We start from the raw sequence: 24,246 nt of genomic DNA, 5'->3' as shown, positions 1-24,246 counted from the left end.
CCCGCCGCGCCCACGCGAGTGAGTCAGGGAGGGAGCGGGAGGGGAGGCGGAGCTACACCGCCCCCCTTCGAGCAAGCGGTGGGAAGGACCCTTTTCTGCCTGACACCCCCCCCCCCCGCTGCCGAATGGTCTCACCCGAGTTGGGACGGGCATGCACGTGGGCTGGGCCGCGCGCGGGAGCGGCGTGAGGGGCAGGTGAGGCGTTGGCGGGTCCCAAGGGCCGGGCCGGGGCTGCGCTGCGCTGCGCGGCGCGGCGGGGCGGCCGCGCTCGCCCTCGCCTTCCCTCCCGCCTTCCCTCCCGCCGGCCGGGCTCGCTGTGTGCGGAGCGGCACGCCCTCACGCAGGCTGTAGGTAGAGGCTGCCGGCCTGGGGAGGCCTGCAACGGGCGGCGAGCGCGGCGGGGCCCGGCCCGGCTCCCCCCCCCAGCCCTGCGGCGGGGTGTGAGGTGACGGCTCTGCGCGGGAGGCCCCTTCCCTCGGGGAGGGTTTAGGTCCCGGCTGGGCCTCCCGCGTGTTCCCAAAGGCACGGGTGTCGTACAGGGCAGCGAGCTGTGGCGTTCGGAGCCGGCTCCTCTCCTCAGTGATGCCTCCTCCGTTTGTCACGCGTTTAAAGCCTCAAAGCAGCTACTTGATGCTTTGTAGGGAGTAGTTTCTGCATTAATGCTCAGGGAATTAAGGCTCACGCTCCCAGCCCTGCGGGCCAGGCGAGGCAGCGCCCGAGTTACTCCTCAGCCCTTTCTCTCCCAGCAGGATGCTGCGCTGAGCTGGAAGATGGCTTCGTGGGCTCGGCTGGTCTCCCGCTGGCGTTGCCTGCTGCGAACGGCCCGTGCTGCTGAAGGTCTGAGCGGCCGCAGCAGCACGGCACAGGGATGCCGGGGGTTCGCCCCTCTGGCTCTGCTGCCCTCTAGAAATGACGTTCTTCCGTGGAGATTGCAGGCATACAGGCATGCACGTGTAGAGAGCTGTTCTCCACCTGGCAGTGCCAAGGATAGACCCTTTTCTTCTCCTGAAAGTAACTTGCCTTCACCAGTAAAACAGGAACAAGCAAAAGCAGAAACATTACCTGATCTGAATGCAAAAATACCGTATGAAGGTAAGAGGCCTTAGGGATATCATTTCTCCCAAATCTCCAAATCATGCTTTCAGCATTATCCTTGGTTCTCCTTTTTTGGCCTGTTTATCTAAAATACTTATCTGAAGTTCCTGACTTTCACCTGGTTTTAGCCCCATAGCTAACGTGGAATTCCTGCGGTCACTCTAGCATACAAAGAATACCTTTAAGCCGAGATAAAAGTAAAATGCTTTGGTAGAAATGTCAGTCTGGAGCTGCTGTTTGAAGGGCTTTTCATAAGTCTACCTGCAGCAGCTGAGCATTTGCCTTCCCCTCATAGTTGTGCTGGTACAAAATAAAGGGGTTTGTTTGTTGGTTTTGGTTGTTTGGGTTTTTTGGTTTTTTTATTAATAGTGGGGGAGCCCACCCCTGAAGCAGCTCGCACAACACAGCCATTTGAATGATCATGGATGAACAACAGGAGGCAGCAGAGTGTGAAAGCCTGCTTAAGCACTGCCCTGATGAGAAATGCTTGTCCAACTGCCTCCTGAGGAAAGGACATAGATACAAGGTCGCCTTGGTGTTATTGCCCTGAGGAAATTGCCTCACTTTTCTCTACTTTTATATCTAAGTGAGGATAAAAAAAATACCACCCTCTGAAAATAATTCTAGTATGCTGAGGAAACTTTCTCTGGATTACTAAGCAGTCTTGTATGTTCAGATTCTGCTTTGAGCCCAGCCAATTTGGATCCTACAGAGCTTATTTTTGGGGTGGCTGAGAGCTGCAACTGAGATCTGTGTGTTTGTGCAGCTGGTTCTGGAAACAGTGCTGCACCAGAACTGACAGGTCAGCCAGCTCGTATGTGTCTGCACCTGCGGTGCAGTTTATCTACGTGCCAGATTTTTTATCTGCCAGCAGACTTACTGTTGTGTATGTGTGTGTGGAGCATTTTGCCCAGTTGGCAGTGTATATAATGGAATAAACATAATTGCTAACTTTTTTTTTTTTTTGTAACTTGAGGTGTGTTTCCTGATAGGAGGTCTAAAGAGCTTGAAGTGGCAAAAAGAAGGCATCTATGCTTCCAGAATGGAACTTAGTGTATATTGGTTCAGTCCTCAACAAGTTGAAAGAAAATACTTTATATCCATATAGATTCCTAGACAGTTCTTATTACTGTTTAAGGTGTAGATGTTGCTAGAAACGTTTTACTGTGCTTTTGTTTCTGAGGCTTTGAGAAAAAGAAGTGGCAAGACCTTCAACAGCTATTGAGCTATGAGTCTATGCAACTCTTCCTGGAACATTAGAATCATCCTACTTACTTTGGAACCTGTCTTGGTAGTTCTGGTGTGGCTCTGTTTTCTTGATGTGGAAGAGTGTTACTCTAGTCTCTAAGAAGTCATTGTGAACAGGTACAGGGCACAGAAAATCCTCATCCTGAAGAGTTTATAATTAGGGCTGTTGATCAGTAATCAGTCTGATAATTGAGGTGGATGCTAGCAGGCAGTCTGCAAACAGTAATCTTGATCTAGCTGCTGTGAGCTCCTGTCAATGCAAAAATAGATCAGTGTAGAGAAATATTTTTTTTAAAAGACACGGAGCTCTGTGACTTGGAGCACTTAAGGGGAAACAAGCATAATGATGTTCACTTGGAAACCTGACTGAGTAGGAAATGGACCTTGATTTCTTTAGCTGTTAGAGGTCATGGCAGTCAGCAGCCATTCTGTAATAGATAAGACTTGATAGCTTGGTTGCAGTTGGCTGTGAAATACCTTGAAAGTTAAAACAACCGCAGTTCAGGCATCAGATTCAGAAGAGGCACAAAGTAGTGGGCTTGTCAGGTTATGAAAAATAATCTTTGCAGTAGCCTTTGATCTGGATATGATGAGGCAGGAATGCATTTGCAAAGACATGAAAGAAGATTCTTTTTCAAGAAGGTGATGTGATCTGTTGTCTGCAGTGATCAAGGCAGCAGACTGAAGGCAGGCTCTCTGGGTACTGTGCTCAGATTTGGCCACGTGAGCAAGAGTTGATGGGCAGTGACAAGGAGTTGGAACAGAGACAAAAACTGGGAGCAGAGTCTATGTTCTCATATGCTTTCAAATAATAATAGATTGCCTGTTCATCTCATGCACAGTATTCTTGCATTTTGAAATGGATTTTTAGAGAGCTGTATAGTGTTTGGTGGGAGCAGCTTTGTCTTTCACAAAATGCATTTGGGTCTCCTGTATTTGTTTCTTAGACTGGGATGACATCCCACCTTCATGTGCTTTGGAGGAGATTTCTGAGGAAGAAGCTGTACAGATCATTGCAGAACCGCTTCTTCCTCTTCAGTCTTCCACGCTCCGAGATTATGTTGATCACTCAGAAACCCTGGCGAAACTTGTCCACCTAGGTATGTGTGTTTTGGGGGGTTTTGTTTTGTTTTGTTTGTTTGTTTTAATGTGGTTTGCCTGTGTCTGGAGCTTTGGAGATTCTATAATTTACATTTTGATCTTACTGGCTGCCTTGCAGACTTGAAAATAGGAACAGTAACCAATGGCTAAAAGCAGCAGAATGTTATCCAGAAAAAGAGAGGGGACTGCATGACTCACTAGCAATGCCATATTACTTGAAGACAAAGCTGGCTAGTTTTAGTCCCTTAGTGCTGTGGATGCTAAAAGGAGGCATCTCCCACAGCTTCCAGAGGTGGGGAGCACTTTGTGTAACTTGATTGGTCTTCTTTTGGGATGGTTAAGGATGCTTTAATTTGCTGCACGAGAAATTGCAGCTCTCCATCCTTGGAAGGAAGGACGGAGAGCAGTTGCTGTGCAGAACCTTAGAAGTGGGGCACAGTAAACTGGAGAGGCAAGAAGGAAGGGGTGGAAGAAAACCTTGCTTCTCACCAAAAAGCACTTGGACTGTGTAGGGATAGCTGAGTTCAAGGTTGCTGGCCACCTCCTTGTTTCCCAAAAATGCAAGGAACACTAGAAAAAGGTTGGAGAAATAAATACTTGAGAGGGGGAGATCTGGGCCCATGTAGTAAAAAATTGCTATGTGTGAGCCAGTATCCAAAGGCACTTCACTGCAAAATTGTCCCCTTCCTTTCTATAATGGAGTTGGGAATTCCTTGCACATGTACTTCCGTGCAACAAGAGTAGGTCTCTACACGTGGCATGTGCTGGTGTACTTGATTCCTCACATGCAGGATTCAGTGCAAATGTCTTCCTTCAAAAAATAAACTCAGCGAAAGCGTCTAAAATGACTGCTTGTTTTATCTGGAATCTTTCCACAACATACAAGGTGTTGTGACCTTGCTGTGTTGAGCAATTAAAGTATGCTAAATCAGTGAAAAAAAGGAGTAGTCCTATAAATTTCAACATGTCGTCATGAAACATTTATAGGAAGTAGGGTCTGTGTTTAATTAAAGCAATTTCTAATTTTGTTTGTTGTAGGAGTTGACTTATCCCAAGTGGAGAAACGTCAAAAGGCAGGTCAGCTCTTACTGACCTTGGACTTTGAAAAAGATATAAGAAAAATACTTCTGTTTCTTAAGGATGTGGGTGTAGAAGACAATCAGCTGGGACCATTCCTGACCAAAAATCCATACATCCTTGCTGAAGATCTGGAAGCTTTAGAAAGCAGGTAAGCCTTTTAAATAGCAGCAGGGTGTCAAGCCCCTTGGCTTGACGATCTAGTTTCCCAGTTGGCTTAACCTTGACTGAACCTGTGTTGCTGCTGCTTCCTTTCTCACTCGATCCCTGGCTTGGTGTTCCTGTGCCTTCCCATCAGTCAGCATTAACATGTGGTGGTATCATAAGTTGAGTCAACACCCTGATCCACCTGAAAACTGACCATTAACAAATTTTACTGCTCATCCCTGTCTCTCTGCCACAGAGGAAGCAGCTTGCCCTCCTAGGCCAATTGCTTTACCTGTGTCAGCTTAGATTCCAAAATGTTAGTCCCTGAGGCTTTACCTAAATTTGTAAAACAATATTAACCTCTTCAGTCATGCTTTGAAACCACTCTTCTAAATATATCTACTCATACCTTGTGAATTCTGCAGAAAAAGAAGGAGACCAGATCTCTTCTGTGTTTACTAATAGCAGCAGAAGGTTCTGGTGATTCCACCCCCATACACACCCCCCACACACCCCCCACCCCGTTGTCCAGCTTAAACTGAGCACAAGACTACAATGAACTTTTTGTGTGTGTTCACACTTGTACGGCCCTACACTGTTCCTCAGTCCATAAAATGGACTCTTATTCTTAAAATTACTTGACAGGCTTGCATTAATGCAACAGTTCTTTTACAGAACAACTCATGTGTGTGCGTGTGCACTTTGTAATGAACTCAAAACATCTTGGTATTTAAAAATTCCAGAAAAGAGTCTGTCTGCTTGGCCTTTGCACGTAGTAGCTGTCCAAGACAGAAATCTGAAGGTACGGCTTTTTGGAAACAGGCACATTAGTAGACTCATGTCTAACATAGACTTGACTTTTCTACTTTCTCCTCGTTCTTCTACCTTCCTCTTCAGTAAATGGCCTTTCAGAACCCGTATCCAAAAAGAACCTGTGTCGTTTTTCAGCATTAGTTTTGACTCTGGATGTTGGAGTTGCTTATATTCTTGTGAAGAGAGTATTTTTTGCTGTGATAAACATTCTAACTCTCCTGTGAAGTCAGATTTGCTTTTCAGTGACTGTCCTGTGGCACTGCCTGGTTAGTGAAGTAGGGACTGAACAAGGCAATCCAATTTCTTCTTTTCTGCAGCTTGATTTTTCAGTGAGTTTATCTGGCACTGCTGAATGCTTTCCTGCAAGCTTTAAAGTAAGTGTGCTGCAGAGGGTGTATGGCAGGCCGTGAAGTGAATGTGTCTCAGATAGCTGTCTTTTGAAAGCTGAGTATCACCTTTGCATAAACACTTCGGTGCAGATGGACATGGTATTGGTTACATCACTCTGGAATGTTTTATTGCTATGGATTCCACGTTGCCAGGAAACAAAACACAAATTTCAATAGATTTGGCATTTGACTTCAGATAAACACTGTAAAAGTCAAAACATTCCATAATTCATAACAATTCTGACAGTTGCAAATCAGTGTCTGTACTGCAGCTGCACCAGATGCTTTGTTTTATGGTATTGTTAATGATGACTTAAAACTGTTAACATGCTACATAGAACTGCTGACCCCTGTAGTAGAACGAGAGCTAACCTTGGTGCCATCACTCAGAAATTTATCTCAAACTTTGGTCAGGTTGGATGATTTTGCTTCTTTAATATACCAGTTTCTGGAGTCAGGTTATTACCATCTTGCCATCCCTCTTTTAAGATTCTTGCCTTTCCAGGATGCGAAGAAATGCTTCAGGTGTGAATCTTAATGACTTTTTAACAGAAAACAAGTGGAGGGGAGTCAGGACAACCAAAAGGCTTTATTTTTAATTTTCTCATTTAGCTATGTTTCTAGGATGCTTGGCAGTTGTGCCCTTGAAAAATTGAATGGAAGAAGTATAGTGTAGCCAAGGTGCAGCATTCAAAACATAATGGGATAATTTTTGAAGGGCCAGTTGTTTATTGTTGTGTTCTGCATTTCTCTTACTCCTAACCTCTCCTTGTCTCTCAGCCTCCTGCAGCTAGTTCCATCAGCGTTGTCTGCAGCCTGGGCTGCTGCCTTCTGTGTTGGGGTGCCTGCTCAGTTAGGAATTGGTCCTCTAGAGCTTGTTCTTGGATCTTTTGTCTAGATGTTTTTGGCTTGTGATGACTTAATTTTTGAAGGTTTGTGGAAAGAGAGGGAGGTTGTAGTGAGTGAAAGGTATTTTTATTTTTTTCTCTCCACAAGACATGATTTAACACACAGCCCATCTTTTGCTGAATATGTGCTTCTGCAGAATATTCTGCAATCTATTTAGTATCTTAATTACTGCCAGATAAAGTCAGTTCTTGTATGCTCTAAGTTCATCTGACAGTAAATACTTCTGTATATGCTCATCTGTAACCAAAGGAAACCTCTTCAAATTGTAGTTTAGTTTTTTTGTAAATGGTGGCATGTGGGTTAATCATGTCTCTCTTTATTTTGTGTGCTGTATTCCCCCCCACCCCATTCCCTTTTCTGGGAGCTGTGGCAATAATCTACTGCAAGTAGTACTTGAAGTAGGATTTAACTTTCACTGAATTCAACAAAGTTTGGAAAAAGTTTTGAGTTGGAAAGAAAGCAAGCAAGCTCTGTTAAACATAAAAACTTTAGTCAGCTCCTTCTCCTTTCTGACAACCAGATGTTTTGTAACTAAATCCTTGGACCAGTGACTAAAAGTAGAGACCTATTGTAACAAAAGTAACTTCAGCTGATTTAGAAATGTCTTTTTGGACAATGTCTCTACAGATAGCATTGTTGTATGATATTTCTACTCCAATGCTATTGGCAAAACAGGGATGTATGAGGTATAGTACTCTGTTCTTTCAGCAGTAGAAATGGAATTCATTAAAATAGCAAAAGGCTGTATATATCTTCTTGTCCATACCCTATGATGATCTATTAATGTGTTTGCAATCTAGGAGACAGGCTGGTAGTTAAATGTAGGTTAACATAGTTATCTGCTTAAGTACAGCTGGAAGGAATTAAAATCTGTCTTCAGTATTGACATTCTGCTCTGAGGTTTATTTTACTTCTAATTAATTGGAAGGGATGGTATTTTGCTTTTACGATAACTGCAGATTTCACCCTAATTATTTTTGGCAGGGTTGCATGTTAATGCTAGAACATCTGTCCGTTTATAAGATATCACTGAGGAATTTAAGCAAGTACTGAATAAATGGAGGCAATAAAATTTTCATCACTGGATTTTATTTTGTTTTTGTTCTCTTTCTAGAGTGGCTTACCTAAAATCAAAAAAATTTGGTAAGGCAGAAATTGCTCAGATGGTCTCAAGAGCTCCATATTTGCTGTTGTTTTCAGTGGAAAGACTGGATAACAGACTGGGTTTCTTCAAAAATGAACTTGGTCTCAGTGTAAAAAAGGTAAAGACTACACACTGAAGTCTTTAGGTACTTTGCTAGTGACAGCTGTAAGGCCTTGGAACATGAATACTTCAAGTGTTTGGAGGTTATCCACAAACTTAGTGACATTACTGATGGTAATACATAGAGGGTTACAGGAGGATAACATGATTTTAACTGTCTATAGAAGTAATATGGACACCTAACGTTCAAAGGTCCTGAAGTACAGTTCTTGAAGATGATCTGCTGCAGGTTATTGTCAAACAAGCATGTGTGTGTCCAGTTTTACTATCTGAAATGGGTCAGAGGACTGAATCCATTGCTGAAACAGGAAGCAGCTTTTTTAACTTCTAGAAAATTAATTGGCTCTCTTCACCTCGTCAAGATACTGTAACATACTTAACTCATAGGTGAAAAATAGTCTTAATCTGCAAATATCGCATCAAACTAAATGCCAAATCATATGCTCAGCTCACCAAGAGTAACCCCTGGGTTCACTCGTGAGTGCTTACCACATTACATGCTTAGCAGGTATTTAGCACCATGCTTTGGGATCTTCAGAGGTAGTAGCTGGACTTTAAGTGGGCAGTGTTAGTTGTTTCCTGCAGTAGCTGGGGATTACAATAAATGTGAAGTTCCAAGTGGAATCTGGTGTTCTTGTATTGGCTTCTATTAGCTGAACAGTCAGAGCTGTCACAGTGCCTGTTGCTGGCCTTTCCACGTTTGAGGTAGGAGATCTCTCTGGAAAAGGGTTTAGTCACTGCCTTGTACTCACGGTGGATTACAAGTAATCACATGTCTTAGGGGATGTGGAGTAATTTCTTGTATTGCCATCATACTAGGGTGTAACCAGATCCTGAGGTAGACAAATTCCACTGCAGCTGAAAAATCCTTTTATAGCTTCTATCAGGTAGTGTTTTGTTTGTTTTTTTAAAAAGGTGGGAAGAAACAACATGAGCACTGAGAGAGATTGGGCACTTGACCATGCTTTCTGCTTTCGGGGTATGCTTTTACTCCCTTTTCCTGTCTGTTTTACAACAGCTATGTTATTTTTTGTTTTCCAGAGGAACAATTTGAGTAACTTTTTGCATCTTAATATACTGCTGCTTCATGCAAACTCATGTTTGGGGTAGAGATAAAATGCAATGCAAGTAAAAGAGCATCCCTCTTCCAACTGAAAAAAAAAGTTTATATGAGATCTCTTTCTTTCACAGATGGATTCACAAAAAAGCTTTCAGTAATAATCTTTCCTTTGTGTGTTTTGCCTAATCGTAGACAAAGGATCTGGTAATTCGTCTTCCAAGGCTACTGACTGGCAAATTGGAGCCTGTAAAAGAAAATCTTCAGGTGAGTTTATTAGTAGATATTAAAAGCGTATTGTGTATCCACATAGTTTAATAGTTTAAGAGTTGTCAGAACATAAGATTCCTGGAGGAGAGTCCTGCACAGAAAGAATTTAATGAAATAATTTTAGTGGAGATATAAAATAGCTGAGGATTTTGTTAAACAATTTTCTTTTCCTCTATAGCTTGCAAGCTTACAGCATACGTGGAGCAGTTTCTTATTCTGTCTTCTGCTCTGATGTAGGTTAGAAACTTCATCTGGGTCCCTTCCTGCCAAAAGTTGCTATCTGTTGACACAAATTGTTACCCATTTCTTTACAACGAGTGAAAAATAGGGCTTGCTCCCTCTTTTTTTTTTCTTTTTCCTTAATTATTATGTTTTTTTGCTAACTTGGATTGCTCATGAGGATTTAGGAGCAAGAAATGTGCAGTTGATTATTTTCCTCTTGGCAGGTAGCTAGTCTGCCAAAATGTGCATTTGACACCTATTGTCTGATAACAGATGGTCGTTATTAAAACTGTTGGGTAAATAACTTTAAACCCACAGGGACTCCTTTCCCTTTTGAAAATGTAACTATGTATTGGTTTAATTATTGTGCTGTAAAGCCATCTAGGCCAAACAGCATGATGTAGTGTAACAATTTGAGAAATCCCATTATCCTATAACGCATAACTATGAATTAAAATATATAATTTTCAGACAGACTCACTGCTCTGAAACTATTAAACACTGGGAATCTTGCAGTCTGAAATGTGTGTGTGGTAAGGGAGGAGACTGGAAAGTAACAGACTGTTCCAATTAATAGTGCTTTCTTTTTAATGAACATTGTTTCCACAGGCTAGGGATTCAGTATATTATAATGAATGTATTTTTTAAGATCCTCAGTTCTATGTGACTATCTTGTCTATCTACTGAAAAGTGTATAGTGTAGCATCCTTATTTTTAACATGTTCTAGAGGGAGAGGAAGGATTTTTAGGTCCTCACTATTGGAATCTACTAATACTTAGAAGCTCCAGGCTTTCAGGAGGTTGGATGTCTCAGATTCAGAATCTGGGTTCAGACCTGTATGTCCTAAGCTGGTGGTGGGCAGGCAGTACTCAGGAAGTAAAACCATGTACCAGCAGTTCAGAAGCGATCTGAGTGGGCTGTTATTCAGAAACAACTGCAGCAGCTGATACTGGTTGTCAAAAGACACCCGTCATGGACTAAATGAGCTGAAGGATGGCTTATTCCATCCTCTGAAGGTTTCATCAAGCACAATTACAGGTTCATTGACAGGGTAAAACTGGAAAGCTTGCATTACCACTGCCTGTTGTGGGAATCATACAGAGTATGTTGACTGTTGCTGGGGCTTACACAGTAAGGATATTAGCATATGTGGTTTAGAGAGTTACTGAATGTCAAATGTTTCCTGTCAAACTGAGTGCAGTCAAAGCAACTTACACTTGAGCTCACTGTTCATGTCAAGAGAGCGCTGTTCCGTTTCACAGAGTAGAAAAGAACAGTTCAAGATTCTTGCACAATTACCTCTACAGCAGGGCAATCTATACATCTCCACTGATTCAACGTCAGGTCTTACTCTCGGTTGTGTATCTTAATGCAGTAAGTTACCCCTGCCAACTCAGATCTGTGGAAGACTGCAAACACATCTCTTCATACTTGAATGCTGTCTTGCAAATACTTATAAAGCAGATAAGGAAGAACCAGGAGTTGAAAGACCTGATTATAGTCACCTCTAGAAACAATTCCCTGTAAGGGTCTGGAAGTCCTAAGGTAGCTTCAAAACCCAGATTCTAAGCCCCTCTCTTTGTATTTGCCAGGCAGTTTTGTAAAAGAGCTGCAGTCTTGGCACATCAAACTGGAAAAACAAAAAGCACCACCTTTTTGCCAACTGAAGACGTACCTGAGTTGGATTTGAAAGTCTGGTTATGTTGACTGGCAAGCACACCCACTTCATGGCTGAAAACAAGCTGCTTGTAAATGTCACTGGAGGATAGAAGAAATGGCTGAGTTACCAGTCACTCTTGTATGCTGAATTCCTTTCTCAACAACTCAATGAACTGCTTGCCATTCTGCACTTTGGGAGGAGTGCTCATGATTTTATTGAAAAAATGTGTTTTGTTTTCCTTTTCGGAAGCCATAATTGAAGTCAAGGCAGTCTCCGAAAAAAGACATCTTTCTTTAGACATTAACCAACTGTAAAATAAATTGAATACACCGCATATTGTACACATCTCTTTCGGGTTCAACAGACTTCAGTTGAAGACTACAGGACTAAAATTATACTCCCTAATATAAAAATATAACTTGGACACATTAGCAGAAGAAATAACACATTAACAAAAGTAGTCACTAGCTATTTGATTGCTGTGTTTTACAGAGCTCAACAGCTCCACAACTAGAAAGTCATTCTCTTTTGACAGCCTGGTATTGAAACTGATGAAAGACTCTTAGGGGAGAATTTTTATGCTTGTAACTGCCATGTATACTGAAACACAGCTTTTTTGTTCATATCTCAGACAAGCTGAAAAATACATAGCATTCGCAGAAGTCATCTTTACTTCGGGGATACTCTGTAAACAAATTACACTTTAATCCAGAATGATAAAAAATTTGCACTGTCTGACTTGAGAAGAACTGGAGTAGCAGATATTATTGTGGGTTGCATTCTTGTTGCTGTGTGACAAAAGGTAGAAAAATTTTGCATTATTTTATTTCAGTGGCATGTTAAAATAAGCTAAGTTTGCTATAGCTGACTTTTGAAGATAAAATTGTGCTCTTTTTCAGGTCTGTCAGATTGAACTTGGTTTTCAACGTAATGAAATTCAAGAGATTGTGTTTAAAATCCCCAAGATTTTAACTGCAAGTAAAAAGAGACTCAAACAGACATTTGACTACTTGCACAACATAATGGGCATTCCCCACCACATGCTTACTCGCTTTCCTCAGGTGAGCTGTTAATCTGGGAATAAAGCGTAGGTGCTCTTTGCACAGCTGCTTCTCTAGTTTGGTGCTGAAGGTGAAGCCTCACCATATGCAGGACACATGTGAATTCCTCAACTTGTCTGTGGCTTTTACTCTAATTGGGATAACTTTTATTAGCAATTCACCAACCATTGAGAATTCCAGTGTGAAAGTGCCTTTCTTCTCCCTCTGGCACATGTGACACCACCACCCCCAGTCTTGTGAATTTTTAAGTTTTAAATAGAAGTAGTCATGCTCATCTCTTCTGGATCCATGCAAGAGACATTACTCCCGGTTTAGGGCTTCCTTGTCCTGAAATCTTACCTAGTGAGACACAAGGGAAGATGGATCATGCAGATCTTTTCATTAGGTAGCATATATATATAAAAGCATTTCTTTCAGATTTGTCTAGTTAAAGAATAAATTTTATGGATTCTAGGATCTGAAAATATAGTTTAAAGGTAAGAGAAGTTCTGCCCATTAGGCAATCAGATTCTCATTGATCTTCCTATTGCTGCAGCAATAGCTAAAAAATCACAGTGAAAATAGATTAGAGTTTTCTGATGATTATTTTTGGTTTTTTCTATCTCCTCATTAATGTTATTTCCTCACAAATTAAAAGTTGAAAGCATTAGTCACTTCATCCAATGCCAACATGCAGTCACACTAGCTTCTCAAAAGGTAAAAAAGAAAGCATAAATTACAGCTTCTTAACTGCAATAATTTTCTTCCTAAAGCAAGTGTAGTAGGGCATCTAACTGTCTAACCTAACTGGCTAAAAAGCCAAAATTATATTGGCAAATAAAACTACTCCCCAGGATTTTGATTACTTATCTTGTTATTTAATATAGCTTTATTTAACAAGGATGCTTACTGTAACTCCAATCCATGTGTCACTTTTGCCCTCCTTGACCTGTAAGTGACCACAAGTCTTGCTCACTTCCTTCTCAGTTGTCTTATTGTTGGCTTCATGGTGGTTCACCTCATTATGTCCCTTCCCTTTGTTTGGAAGGGTAAGTGGAGAGTTTCTTCTATTCTTTGTTCTTGGCGCAGTTGCCCTCTCTCTTCCCTGTTCTTCCCTTCTATCCCCAAAAACTGTGAGTTCCAGGATGTGGCTAATACAACTCTGTCTGTATATATTCTGGACATTTACTTGTGCATTCACAAATGCATACTTGTCTCCATCTGTTCTTGCTTCTATCCTGAATGACAGTAATGCTGAAAATAAGAGGTATACAGGATTTTTTTGTCAAATCCTCTCTGATATTACAGGTGCTGTTGTAACCATCCTTTCTGTCAGCTAGCTCTGTAACTGGTGGTTAAGGTTTTTTCCCATTTTCTGACTCCCTCTTAAAATTCAAGGAAGGCAGAGGAGGAACAGTAGTTTAGCTTTCTGTCCTAGTTCAAATTAGTTTCCATCCTCATGAAATCCTTCAGTAGTGCAGTCTCTCCTTTTTAGTAAAAACTGCTCACTTTCATTGTTCTAGCATTCATGTTTTCACCATCATCTTCTCTAAAGCAGCATCTCTCTTCAGTTGTACTGCTCAGAAATGCAGAGTTAGATCTCTGCTTTTAAGACTTAACTGTGTGTGCATCTCTTATCTTCCCCACTTCTCTCTCTTTTTAGATGTTCCACTGATTTATTTCATGTTTCTCTTACCATTGTTCTCGCCTTTGACTGTCTAGAACTCTTTTTGTGACAAGTATCTTCAAAGGTAGGCATGGCTCTACAGCAGAAGACAAGTGGTTGTTTTAAACCACTGCACTGTGCCTTTTGGCTGTGTTATGACTGGAGGCACAGCCACTCACCTTTTCCGTTGCCACTGTGCAGTTCACTCATTTGTATTGCACCATGTGGTCACTTGGTCATTACTTCCATATAACAATGCTCATCTGAATCTAGCTGCATAAATAAATGCTTCTGACAGTATAGGGAAAATGCTTAAGTATTCTTGCTCCCTGTTCCTGAATGTCTCCTCTCCGCTTTCTTGGCTGTGATTACACAAAAGTAATATAGTTATACAAACAAAAAACTAACATGCTTGAGAGTTGTATCACTCCCTGATTTCCCTTGTGTGTGTACGTTGGCGTATTGTAATGAAGCATTTATTTAGAATTTAGATAATTTGTATATAAATGTAACCTACCTGGTGTTTGACATAAATGAGAAGAAAAGATGCAAATTATTTGTTTTCTTCCTAGATCTTCAGTTAGCATCAAAAAAATGCTCGTTATAGATTCATCAGTCTGAAATTTAGACAACCTAAAAGATTCTTCCCTTTCTTAGGTTTTCAACTCAAAGCTCTTACGAATCAAAGAGAGACATATGTTTCTTACGTTCTTGGGAAGAGCCCAGTATGACCCAACGCAACCCAGCTACATCTCTCTGGACCAGCTAGTATCCTTGCCCGATGAGGTGTTTTGTACAGAGATTGCCAAAGCTTCTATACAGGACTTTGAAAAATTCTTAAAAACACTTTAATTAGTAACACATGTAAAAAGGAATAGAATAAAGTTATGAAATATACATATTTTATAAAACTACTCCCCTTTATGGTCTCTTAACTTCTTAATTACTGGTTTAAGAAGTTGTTGCTTGTGAAACATTTGTAGGATTTAAAGGCTCACAGTAATAGTCATTATGGTGACTTAAAAATATATTTCAGAAGGATTAAGTGAATATATGTTTATTGCTACTGATGCAATCCATGTAATTAATTGCTAACAATTCAGAGTGAATGATGCAGCACACTAACAGAAAAGTAAATCAAAGTGAATTCTTCTTTTTTTTTCTTTCAATAATTTCAGAGTTTTGGGAGATGGAAAAACTGGCTAGTGACTTATTCCCTGTCTTGCCCTCTGTCTTCTCCCCTCACCCTCCCTCCCAAAAGTTAGAATAACAAGGTAATGCAGTAGTGAAGAAGTGATGTGTTTACCTGCTTTTATCTTAAGAGCTAATAGTGTTCTTCTTTTCCTTGTATGGTAGAAAGAAGTACACCATTACATACGTGAAGCTCCTCATACAAAAAGGCATTTTTCAACAGGTTACAAAGGTGTTTCTTTGTGAAGCTGCCTGCTGAAGTTAATATCCTAAAAGCTGTGCAGTGAAACTTGGTTTGAAATATCAAAGAAAATCAGCAAACTGAATCTAGGCAAATTACAGAAAGAAAATAAAACAATACCCATCCCTGAAATCTAGAAGGAGCTTATTTTAAGTCACTTTTCTCTTCCCCTTGTTGAGGGGGGAAGCAGTTTTTCCCCACCCCAATGAGATTTGTATGGCTTTAGCATACAAGTAACCACACAAAAAGAGGCTGTAGTATATACTTAGCTGACGAGTTATCTTGCTCGGTTATAACAACTGATAGGAATTGCAGGAGTATTAAAAGTACTTAATCCTATCAGTAGACAAATTGCATTAATACAGAATTATCAAATGCTTCATGGTGTATTTGGGCAAAGAGAAGAAACTGACTAAACCCAAATGCAAACTGTCTGATAGTTTATTGTTTAGAAGTTTCCATTCTTTCTGTTAAAACAGTTCAGAAAACTGAAATCCAGATGTTTTCATTTGGATTTAAGCTTATTTAACGAAAAAGCCTCAATGTTTTAAAAGCTCAGTGTTGGAGCTTAAAATACCAATTTGTATGCAGATAGCAGAATAAAATTCAAAAGGTTAAATTCCCGTAATAGGTGGGAAACAAAGTAAGGTTAAAGAGACACATAAAGAATGAGAATAGTAGTGATCTCTGGATTACAACTTAGGTTTTTTATCCAAAATAAAAATTTGGAATTTGAATTACAACACTCAAGAAAAGGAGTGTTGTCAGAACAAGCAGGGTGCAAAATGATTTACTGGGGCATATTTGCTTGAAACACAGTAAAAAGCCACATTCATTGTCTGCAATATATATCTGAAATGCTCTCTTTTGTCTTTTGTTCTCTTGTTTCCCACTCCATTGGCCTGGGAAGATCACTTGAAATCTTCTGTTAAGTAGACTTCTTGGTGGAGATGCATAACAAGTTTCATCTAAAGTGGTGGCTAAACACTTTCCCCGTTCCCTCCTTTTAAATAAAAATATCTAATTCAGTATGCTTACTTAGATTTTGACTGTATTAAAATGCTAATAACAAATATAATCTTCAAACCAGCTAGTAAAAATTGATGTTTGTAGTAAAAATTGTTAATAGAAAGTATGTGGGTTCATAATGCCAGACTGCTTTTGCAGATTTGCTCCGCTGTTATCATGATCTATATTACCATGTGATAAACCATTCTAATATAAATTATTATAGAATGTCTATTTTGAACGTCTCAAACTCAGCTTTTAATTCCTTTAGTATTTTTAAATGTAAAAATGATTGCTGCCAGAGCTAAACCAGTTTCTTTGAAATGCTAAATGCATGACCTTATGCCAAAATAGCTTCCCAGAAATACCATGAAGAAAGGAAGCAAAAGATTTTATGGGAGTGCTAAAAGGAAAGAGGAGAGAGGATAGAACTTTTTGAGGATTGTGCCAAATGCTTTTTGGCTTTAAGATGGAAAAAAATCTTTGGCCTAGAATTACCAAACTTATTGTAGTCTGCTGTTCTTGATAAGGGCTAGTAGCCTTTGATTGAGCATGTTGGTTAATCGAGGCTTGCTGGGTACAATATGGCAAAGACCCTTTGTGGTCTGTTGACATGCTGTGTGAGCTGTGCTGTTTGCTTGCCTATCGCATTCAGCTGGATGCTTTTCCGACTGAAATTGCCTACTGTAGCAGTATTTCCAGAATAATTCCACATATTTACTTTATTTCTTTAAAAATGCAGTGGTCCATTTCTGAGGGCGTTGCTGGGGAGAGGCAGTGATGGGTGCCTCAGAGAACAGACCCACTCCCCTGGCAGCTGAGAAAGGCAGAGAAAGGCCTGAGCAGAGAAAGGCTTCTGCTTCTTTCCGCGACTGCTGCGGTGCTTTGCTTACTGCGTTTACAAACATAAACTTACTTTCAGCTAATACCCACCTTTACCCCTCAGTTGGCAGTTGTTGGTCTAAAGAGTTCACAGCACCCAGTTACACCAGTTCGGCTGCTTTGACTGGCAGCTGGATTACCTTGCGCTGACGGCGGTGCTTGTTTACATCACCCCTCCAGGCTCTGAGCTGCAGCCGCGGCCCCGCGGGTGGGAGCACGGGCAGCGCCAGCGGAGGCGGCGGCTCCGACTACGGTTGCAAAATATTTTGGGGTTCGAGTCGCGGCCGGTTTGCAGAGGCGCTGCGGTGCACGCGCGCTGGGAGGAGACGGCGTTACGTTCCTCGTTCTGAGCAAGCGCTGGTTAATCTTGGCTTAATTACCGATTCTCCAACCCCGTGAGCGTTATTTAAACCCATCGTCGGAGTCACGGCCTTGGCCATGCCCGCCTCGGCCTCCTCTTTGTCGCTGGCGGGCAGGTGCCTCAGAGCAGCCCGGCGCCCCGCGGCGGCTACGGCAGCGCTCCTCCGCCAGGAGGCGGCCTAGCAGGGACAGGCCGTCGCGGCGGAGGCCGATGGGGCGGTCTCCGTCCTTGGGGACAGATGCTCGCCCCCCACCGGGATAAAGCCGCGGGCGAGCCGAGGGGAGGGCAGGGCCGGGCCGGGCGCTACCGGCACCGGGCCGCGGCGCCTCTTGCCCCCGCCCCGCCGGGGCGCATGCGCCAGGGCTGCGGCGGCATTGGCGGGCCCGCCCCCGCCCCCCGGGGACGGGCGGGTTACCCAGAAGGCAGCGCGCCGCTTCGAGGTCAAGATGGCGGCGAGGGCGTCCGGTGAGGCGGCGGTGGGCGGCTGGGGGTGGTCGTGCGGGGCCGCGCCCGTCGCGCTTGAGGTGCCGGGCTCGCCCTGTCCCGCGCCGGGAGGCGAGGCGGGCCGTGACGGGGAGATGGGGAGCCGGCGGGCGGTGTGAGCCCTGTGCCCTTGACGGGGGCAGCGCCCGCAGCTCGTGTACCGCTGGTACGGCCCTGGCGGGCGGGTGTCCTCGCCGTCCCTCCCGGGCGGCGGCCCCTCGGTCTGGGCCTCAGCGGAGGGAGCCTGGCTCCGATGCTGAGGTTTTCTGGGAGCAGTGGGGCAGAGGGTGCTCGGGAGCAGCGGAGGAGCCCTCGGGCTGCTCCGGGGGGAACTCGGGGATCGCTGTCCTGCCCGGATACTGACGCCAGGCTGAGCTGGTTTGACGTTACTCGTTCTCAAGTCCTAAAGTCCGAAGGAATAAGGCCTGATGAGGTAGTGTGCTAATGGCATACTGGTATCGCACGTAGTGCTGGCTTTATGGGGTGACCTAGTACGACAACTGACTTAAAGTCATGAAGGATAGCTCGCCCTGGCTGCCTTGCCCCTGTCGTGCTCTTTCTGGGTTTCTAGACCCCTTGTTGAACTGCTTCAGCGGTATTTGGTATTGCATTGTGCTTGATTACATATAAAAACACCTTTGCTATCCAAAATCACATTTAGGGAAAGATGAACATTCTGCAAGTGATGTGTTTTATTTTTTCTTTTTAAAATCAATGATTTTTTTTTTTGAGGTTTCCGTGTTGACTTTCCAGTTGACTTTGGCAGTCCTTTGAAAAAAGGAATCTCTGGAATAGTATTTAAGTAACTGGAGAGGAGAGCAGAAGGCTAACAACAAAATAATATGCAAGCCTTGAAGTCGCATTAACCCATAGTGAGAGCTGTGGAACTTAGATAAATGGTTTGAAAAGCACAATGGGTTTGCTTTGTGTAGAACATTATGGGTTTCAGTTCGGGTAAGAGTTATGGAGCCTTAAAAGTGTTGCTGCTGTCTTTGACAATGAACTGTTAGCATTGTTCCAAGTCTTAAAGCAGTCTAATATTCAAATTTAGTGAAACAGAGGTCAAATTATTGTACATAACAAGCAGTCATTCTACTTGTTCAGTGTCAGTTAATGGATACTGAAAAGCAGAGAGGCCAAGTCACATATGTTCAAGTTCAAACTTGATGTAATGTTGCATTACTGCATGTGAAGGAGGCCAGCAAATATTCATGTACTGTCATAGTAGTGTGTAAATGTTGAATTTTATCTTGCTCTGCAACTGATAATGGTCACATTCAGTTGCAGGAGGAGGTCGCCTGTTAGACAGGATTCGCAAGTGGTATTATAATGCAGCTGGATTCAACAAACTCGGTAAGTGTTTCGCTGAGTTTTAAAAACTTTGCAAATGTAACAGTCCTCAAGCTAATAATTATGGTTCGTAGCAGATGTATGTACGTGCAGTTTGGCCTAAGTCTTTTTGATCAAAATTAGCTACTGCTTCTGTGGGGAAAAAGTTAGCGGTGGCCTCAGTCATCATGATTGCTACCTAGTAATGAATCAGTGACTTTTCTGTTATTTCTGTGTTTGCTCTTGTTTTCAGTGAAATACGTTATGACGGCTAAGGTTGAGCTGGAGCAATTGAAAAAACTTTCACAAAACGGTCTTGAAAGCTTGATTATTTATCTTTTCCCACCAAGTCATTTTCGGGGGCCTGTATCTTCTAACCCAAAGGCTGCCCCTGAAGCTGGAGAGGTTCCCACTGATAGCAGTCAGTCTGTCTGTGATGTTTATGCAAGGTATCCAAAGTGCAAAAAAGGATGTAGTTAGTTCTGCCCTTTGTATCACCGTAACTTCACTTGGTGTGTCTCAGGCCTGCACAATGGTGAAGTAGGTGTAAAAATAGTGTTTCCTTAGGGAGAGGAGGTTGCCTTGATGGTATTGTCTTCAATTTGTTCAGAGTTGTTACCAAATTTGTTTTAACTGTTTAGATGGCAGAACTGTTCTTGAATGACAAGGGAATCTGAATATTCAGAGGCTGTAGTTTACTGCTGACTACAATATGAGCAAATCATTTAAAGGAGATTAACATACCTGCCCTGGGTAAGTTAGAAAAAAATTGCAAGACAATTGTAGAGGAATAAGCATAGGTCTTTCCTCCAGGGGTGCAGTGCTTAGCCATTCTTTTTATATCTGTCTGCTGAAATTCTTGAAGGCGTTAATACTTTTTGCCACTTTTCTGGGAATGCGACTTAAAACTAAGGAGAAACACTGAATTTAATCTAGTGATTAAACTAGCAGCTGTGCTCCCTGTGCGTTTGAAATAATTTACAAAACTGAATTCAAGAATATGTGGCTCAAAAGAAATTTCTGTTTTATTGGGAGACTACTGCCAGCTCAGTCACATGAGATCAAAACCTTTAACACAAGTCAGTTGGTATCCTCTTGTGATCTTCATTAATCTGGGAATGTTACAGAAGTAACGTTTTGTCCTATTTGTTAATACTGAAACTTAAAGTGGGGTTGGTTGAGTTTCAGGAATCTTTTCTCCCACAAATAGTGTAGGGGTGTTCTTGTCTATGAGAAGACTAGATACTTCTCCCTGATTTAACTTCTGATTTGGGGCAATGTGGGAGGGAAGCCACTTGCACACAAGCATCTAGCTTCAGGTTTCCATGGCTTAATATAGTCAATGGAGATCTATCTAGTCATTACGTATAGTGGAGTTTAGAGGATAATTCTTCAGTACTGAAGTAGTCACATCTGTGGTTGACTGACTCTAATGGATGCAGAGCTCTTAAACCCTTTAAGTAGACAATCATCTTAAATACAGACAGAAAACTAGGTGAGTGTAAGTCCACCCCTCAGATCCAGAATAGTTATTGTTCCATATGTATATATGCTTACGAAACACATTGAATTAAATACCCATTTTCCGTATTCCTCCTTAAGAAAAGGAGTTAAAAACAAGTAAATAGAGTATGTGAAAGCCAGTGTTTAGAGTTTGTTCTCTGTGAGCAGTTAGTGGTTCTTTTCTGGATTGGTTTGGGTTTTCTTCATAATTTTGCATTGGAAGCATTTTGCCCACGTTATGTAGAAACACCTGTGTCAATCCTAAATCTTACTTAACTTTCAGTGATATTGTAAAATCTTCTTGGTACAGGATTAATGCGAGATGATACGTTATATGAAGATGATGATGTAAAAGAAGCACTGAAGAGACTTCCAGAACATCTTTACAATGAAAGAATATTTCGCATAAAGCGAGCACTCGACTTAAGCCTGAAACATCAGATCCTTCCAAAAGACCAGTGGGTGAAGTATGAAGAGGTATGTACAGAGTGTTTCCAAGGTGGAGTTCTTAAATGGCACTGTATGACCGGTCTTTGGGATTTTCAGTCTCTGAAGAGATACATACTTACATGTTCTTTAAAATGAGTAAATGAGTGTGTATCTCATAGGATACCTGTGAGAAACATGGCTTTTGATCGCCGTTTAAAAATCTCTATTTTTCAGTGGAAATTACAAAATTTTTCTCAAAGTGACAAAAGCTTAAACCACAGCTCAGAGCCATAGCATGTTGTTTGTATTCAGACAAATATTTCTTCTAAGCTATCAGATAAAGAAATACACCGTAACTAGCTTGGAAATTCTTATAAAAGGTCTCTTCCTTTTCTGATGAATGTCTTTAATTTTATAGAAAATCTTGAGCTAAAGCTCTTATTCATGAAGATGCCAAGGAAGAACAATTTAAAGGGAAATCTTGCATTAAAATAAGTGTAAACTTGTAACCTGAAAGGCAAACTACAACTTCCTTTTAGATGTAACTAAAATTTTTTTTTTGTAGCAGATTGATTCACAGACTTTGCATTACTGTCCATCTCAGCTTCTGCCAAATTACCAGGCAGAGAGGAATCTTATCACTAAACTTTTGACTATAGGATAGTATAAGGGTATTATGTTTCTCTATATAGGCAGAGGCTGTTTCTTGTGGTCTTATTGGTCATATTTAGGTAATCGCTGCACTGAATAATTGGTTGCATGGTTCCTTAACCAGCAGTTTGGTTTGTAAGTGTTAAACACAGTCAAGGTGTTCCATCGAATCCAAGTTTACAGTGCTGTTTAGAAGTTAAGCTCAAAATGAGATTCTCCAGAGTATTACAGTTGGACTTTGAACTAATTAAAGTGGATCTTGTTCTTTTGGCAGATACCCAAATGTACATTTTTTCTAAAGGTATAGCTGGAAGTATCACTTTGCTTGTTAATGTTGGCGAGGCATTAGGAATTAGTGGTTGCTGCAGTAAAGAACTTGTCATTGCAGACTTGGCAGATACAAAGTTTACCTTTTTAGAGTAAGTCATGTTTGGGGGTTTTTTGTGTTTTTTTCCTTGTTAGGTTGGGTTTTAGTCAAATCTGAGGCAGAATGAGAGACAAGTAATCTATAGGAGTGGCTTGAGATGTTTCTGGACCTCCCTATAAGTTTAAATATATTCTCTTCTTTTTCAGGATAAGCATTATCTTGAACCGTACTTAAAAGAAGTAATCCGTGAAAGACTTGAAAGAGAAGCATGGAACAAGAAATAACTATTGAACTACTTCATGCAAATAGCCACATATTTCTCATATTTTTAAACATTTGGTTACAGAAGTCTACAGGGAGGCAAATGTGAGGCTGAGGAATACTGTTTCAGTTTGTTCATTGAATCTGTTCATCCAACTAAAATAAACATGTCAAAGTATAAAATCTACTTGGAAGAGTTCTTTGTAAATGTTAACAAGCTAATGTTCAGATCTTTCCTATGAGCATATACGTTACATATTAGCTTGGTGGTATGCAGTCTTCATTCCAGCTTTTTGATTCGTACTCTTTTCAGAGTACAGCGTGTTTCTTACCTAACCCTAACAACTGCAGAAAACAGCAAGGCTGTTGGTGCTAGTTGCCCTGTTAAATTAAAATGGGGTTGCTTATTTCCTTCATCACTTCTCCCTGGAAACAACAATACTGGGCCAGTGGTTGATGTTACAATGACATCATGAGGCAGCAGAATGTAATATTTTGTGCATCTAAGCACATACGTATTACAGTAATGAAAATACAGATGTTTTCTTAATCACAAAATCAGGAAATGTTTCACTAGCTTTTTATACCATATACATTGCTAATCCTTAAAAGACTATTTTCATATAAACCATAATGACTGTCTTACTTCAGCTTCTTGAGACTTTTTATCCTTTTAAAGGGTAAGAGTGGTATGCTGATGTACTGAACAGCATAATTAACTTCCCATATATTTTTTCATGGCCTAAAGCATGTTGCTGTTAACAGTGAATGGTATCAAGTATTTTAAACTATCAGGCTTAATGACATGAGATATACACATGGAACTCAGACTCTGCTTAAAAACAGAAGGAAGTCAGTTGTATCTGGAAAATACCCCTTGCTGGTTGAAGACCTTGAGTTTAGTCTTCCATAGTTTAACGGTAGTGTTAATTTGAGACAGATTTTGGTATTACATGTGAAATTCAAAGCCTATGATATAGACCTCTGTGTGAAATACACAATCTTGTGTGACAGTCCCAAGGTTTGTTTTTTTCTTTTTATGCATGCTTCTCTGCCAAATGCAAGAATCCATTGACTAAAAGCTAGAGCAGTTTAGAAAAAAAACGGAATTACATAAATATGGAGCAAACCGTGTCTGTAGCTTTGAATTGGTATGACCAGATAAATACAATACTGGATAAGAAGTTAGAATTGAAAACATCTTTTAGCTTTGCTCATCACTCTGTTGTTAACTTTCATCTGCTTGTTTCAGTTGCTTACATCTGTAAGATGGATACAGTGATCCCTGGGTGAAATATTTTATTTCAACGCTTCACAGCCTGATGTGGTAAAACAAAATGCTGCAAAAATATCTGCATCAGTGATATTCCTTAAAAGTCTGTGGGGAGATTATACTAAGAATTTGAGGTTTCCTTCATCTACTATAATAAAATCTTGTGATTGAAGCATACATAATTTCATGTATTTTTGAGAACTTACTAATTTTCTTCCAAGGGACAAATAGGGCCTGATGTTTCACGCTTCTATTTATGGAATTATTAGAATACTTATTTTTTAATGGAATTAGAACTATTTCATTAT

At 41.2% G+C, this 24,246-nt stretch overlaps 2 protein-coding genes and 1 long non-coding RNA gene across 4 annotated transcripts; 2 read left to right on the top strand and 1 right to left on the bottom strand.

Annotated features, from left to right (window-relative positions):
- Positions 1 to 44: 44 nt before the first annotated feature.
- Positions 45 to 14,873, top strand: MTERF3 (mitochondrial transcription termination factor 3). 2 transcript variants are annotated; one of them, XM_069779727.1, is made up of 8 exons: positions 45 to 195; positions 750 to 1,092; positions 3,291 to 3,443; positions 4,483 to 4,672; positions 7,894 to 8,041; positions 9,296 to 9,367; positions 12,153 to 12,314; positions 14,617 to 14,873. In XM_069779727.1, exons 2-8 carry the CDS (start codon positions 771 to 773, stop codon positions 14,809 to 14,811), a joined length of 1,242 nt encoding a protein of 413 aa, XP_069635828.1. In that variant the 5' UTR covers positions 45 to 195; positions 750 to 770; the 3' UTR covers positions 14,812 to 14,873. The 2 variants fall into 2 exon arrangements, with proteins under 2 accessions (XP_069635828.1, XP_069635827.1); XM_069779726.1 differs by having other exon boundaries at positions 104 to 195; positions 747 to 1,092.
- LOC138684799 (uncharacterized) lies at positions 7,852 to 17,822 on the bottom strand. Its single transcript, XR_011324086.1, has 2 exons — positions 17,333 to 17,822; positions 7,852 to 15,426 (listed from the first exon to the last, which is right to left on the bottom strand). It is a non-coding gene; the product is annotated as an uncharacterized lncRNA (long non-coding RNA).
- A 182-nt stretch (positions 17,823 to 18,004) lies between these two features.
- UQCRB (ubiquinol-cytochrome c reductase binding protein) lies at positions 18,005 to 22,852 on the top strand. Its single transcript, XM_069779728.1, has 4 exons — positions 18,005 to 18,107; positions 19,407 to 19,478; positions 21,268 to 21,434; positions 22,611 to 22,852. The coding sequence occupies exons 1-4, from the start codon at positions 18,089 to 18,091 to the stop codon at positions 22,686 to 22,688; spliced, it is 336 nt and encodes a 111-aa protein (XP_069635829.1). The 5' UTR covers positions 18,005 to 18,088; the 3' UTR covers positions 22,689 to 22,852.
- Positions 22,853 to 24,246: the final 1,394 nt, after the last annotated feature.

The sequence above is a fragment of the Haliaeetus albicilla genome, chromosome 3 (genome assembly GCF_947461875.1).
Source record: "Haliaeetus albicilla chromosome 3, bHalAlb1.1, whole genome shotgun sequence".
NCBI lineage: Eukaryota > Metazoa > Chordata > Aves > Accipitriformes > Accipitridae > Haliaeetus > Haliaeetus albicilla.
This window is presented reverse-complemented; position numbering and strand designations above follow the sequence as displayed.

What these genes read in the sequence shown, in the direction of transcription:
- MTERF3 (XM_069779727.1), top strand. Translation starts at nt 771, where the DNA reads ATGGCTTCGTGGGCTCGGCTGGTCTCCCGCTGGCGTTGCCTGCTGCGA. An exon ending in CTGGAAGCTTTAGAAAGCAG is followed by an intron (nt 4,673 to 7,893) that starts GTAAGCCTTTTA and finishes TTCTCTTTCTAG; the next exon opens with AGTGGCTTACCTAAAATCAA. An exon ending in TGCTTACTCGCTTTCCTCAG is followed by an intron (nt 12,315 to 14,616) that starts GTGAGCTGTTAA and finishes TCCCTTTCTTAG; the next exon opens with GTTTTCAACTCAAAGCTCTT.
- UQCRB (XM_069779728.1), top strand. An exon ending in AGCTGGATTCAACAAACTCG is followed by an intron (nt 19,479 to 21,267) that starts GTAAGTGTTTCG and finishes TTCTTGGTACAG; the next exon opens with GATTAATGCGAGATGATACG. An exon ending in AGTGGGTGAAGTATGAAGAG is followed by an intron (nt 21,435 to 22,610) that starts GTATGTACAGAG and finishes CTTCTTTTTCAG; the next exon opens with GATAAGCATTATCTTGAACC.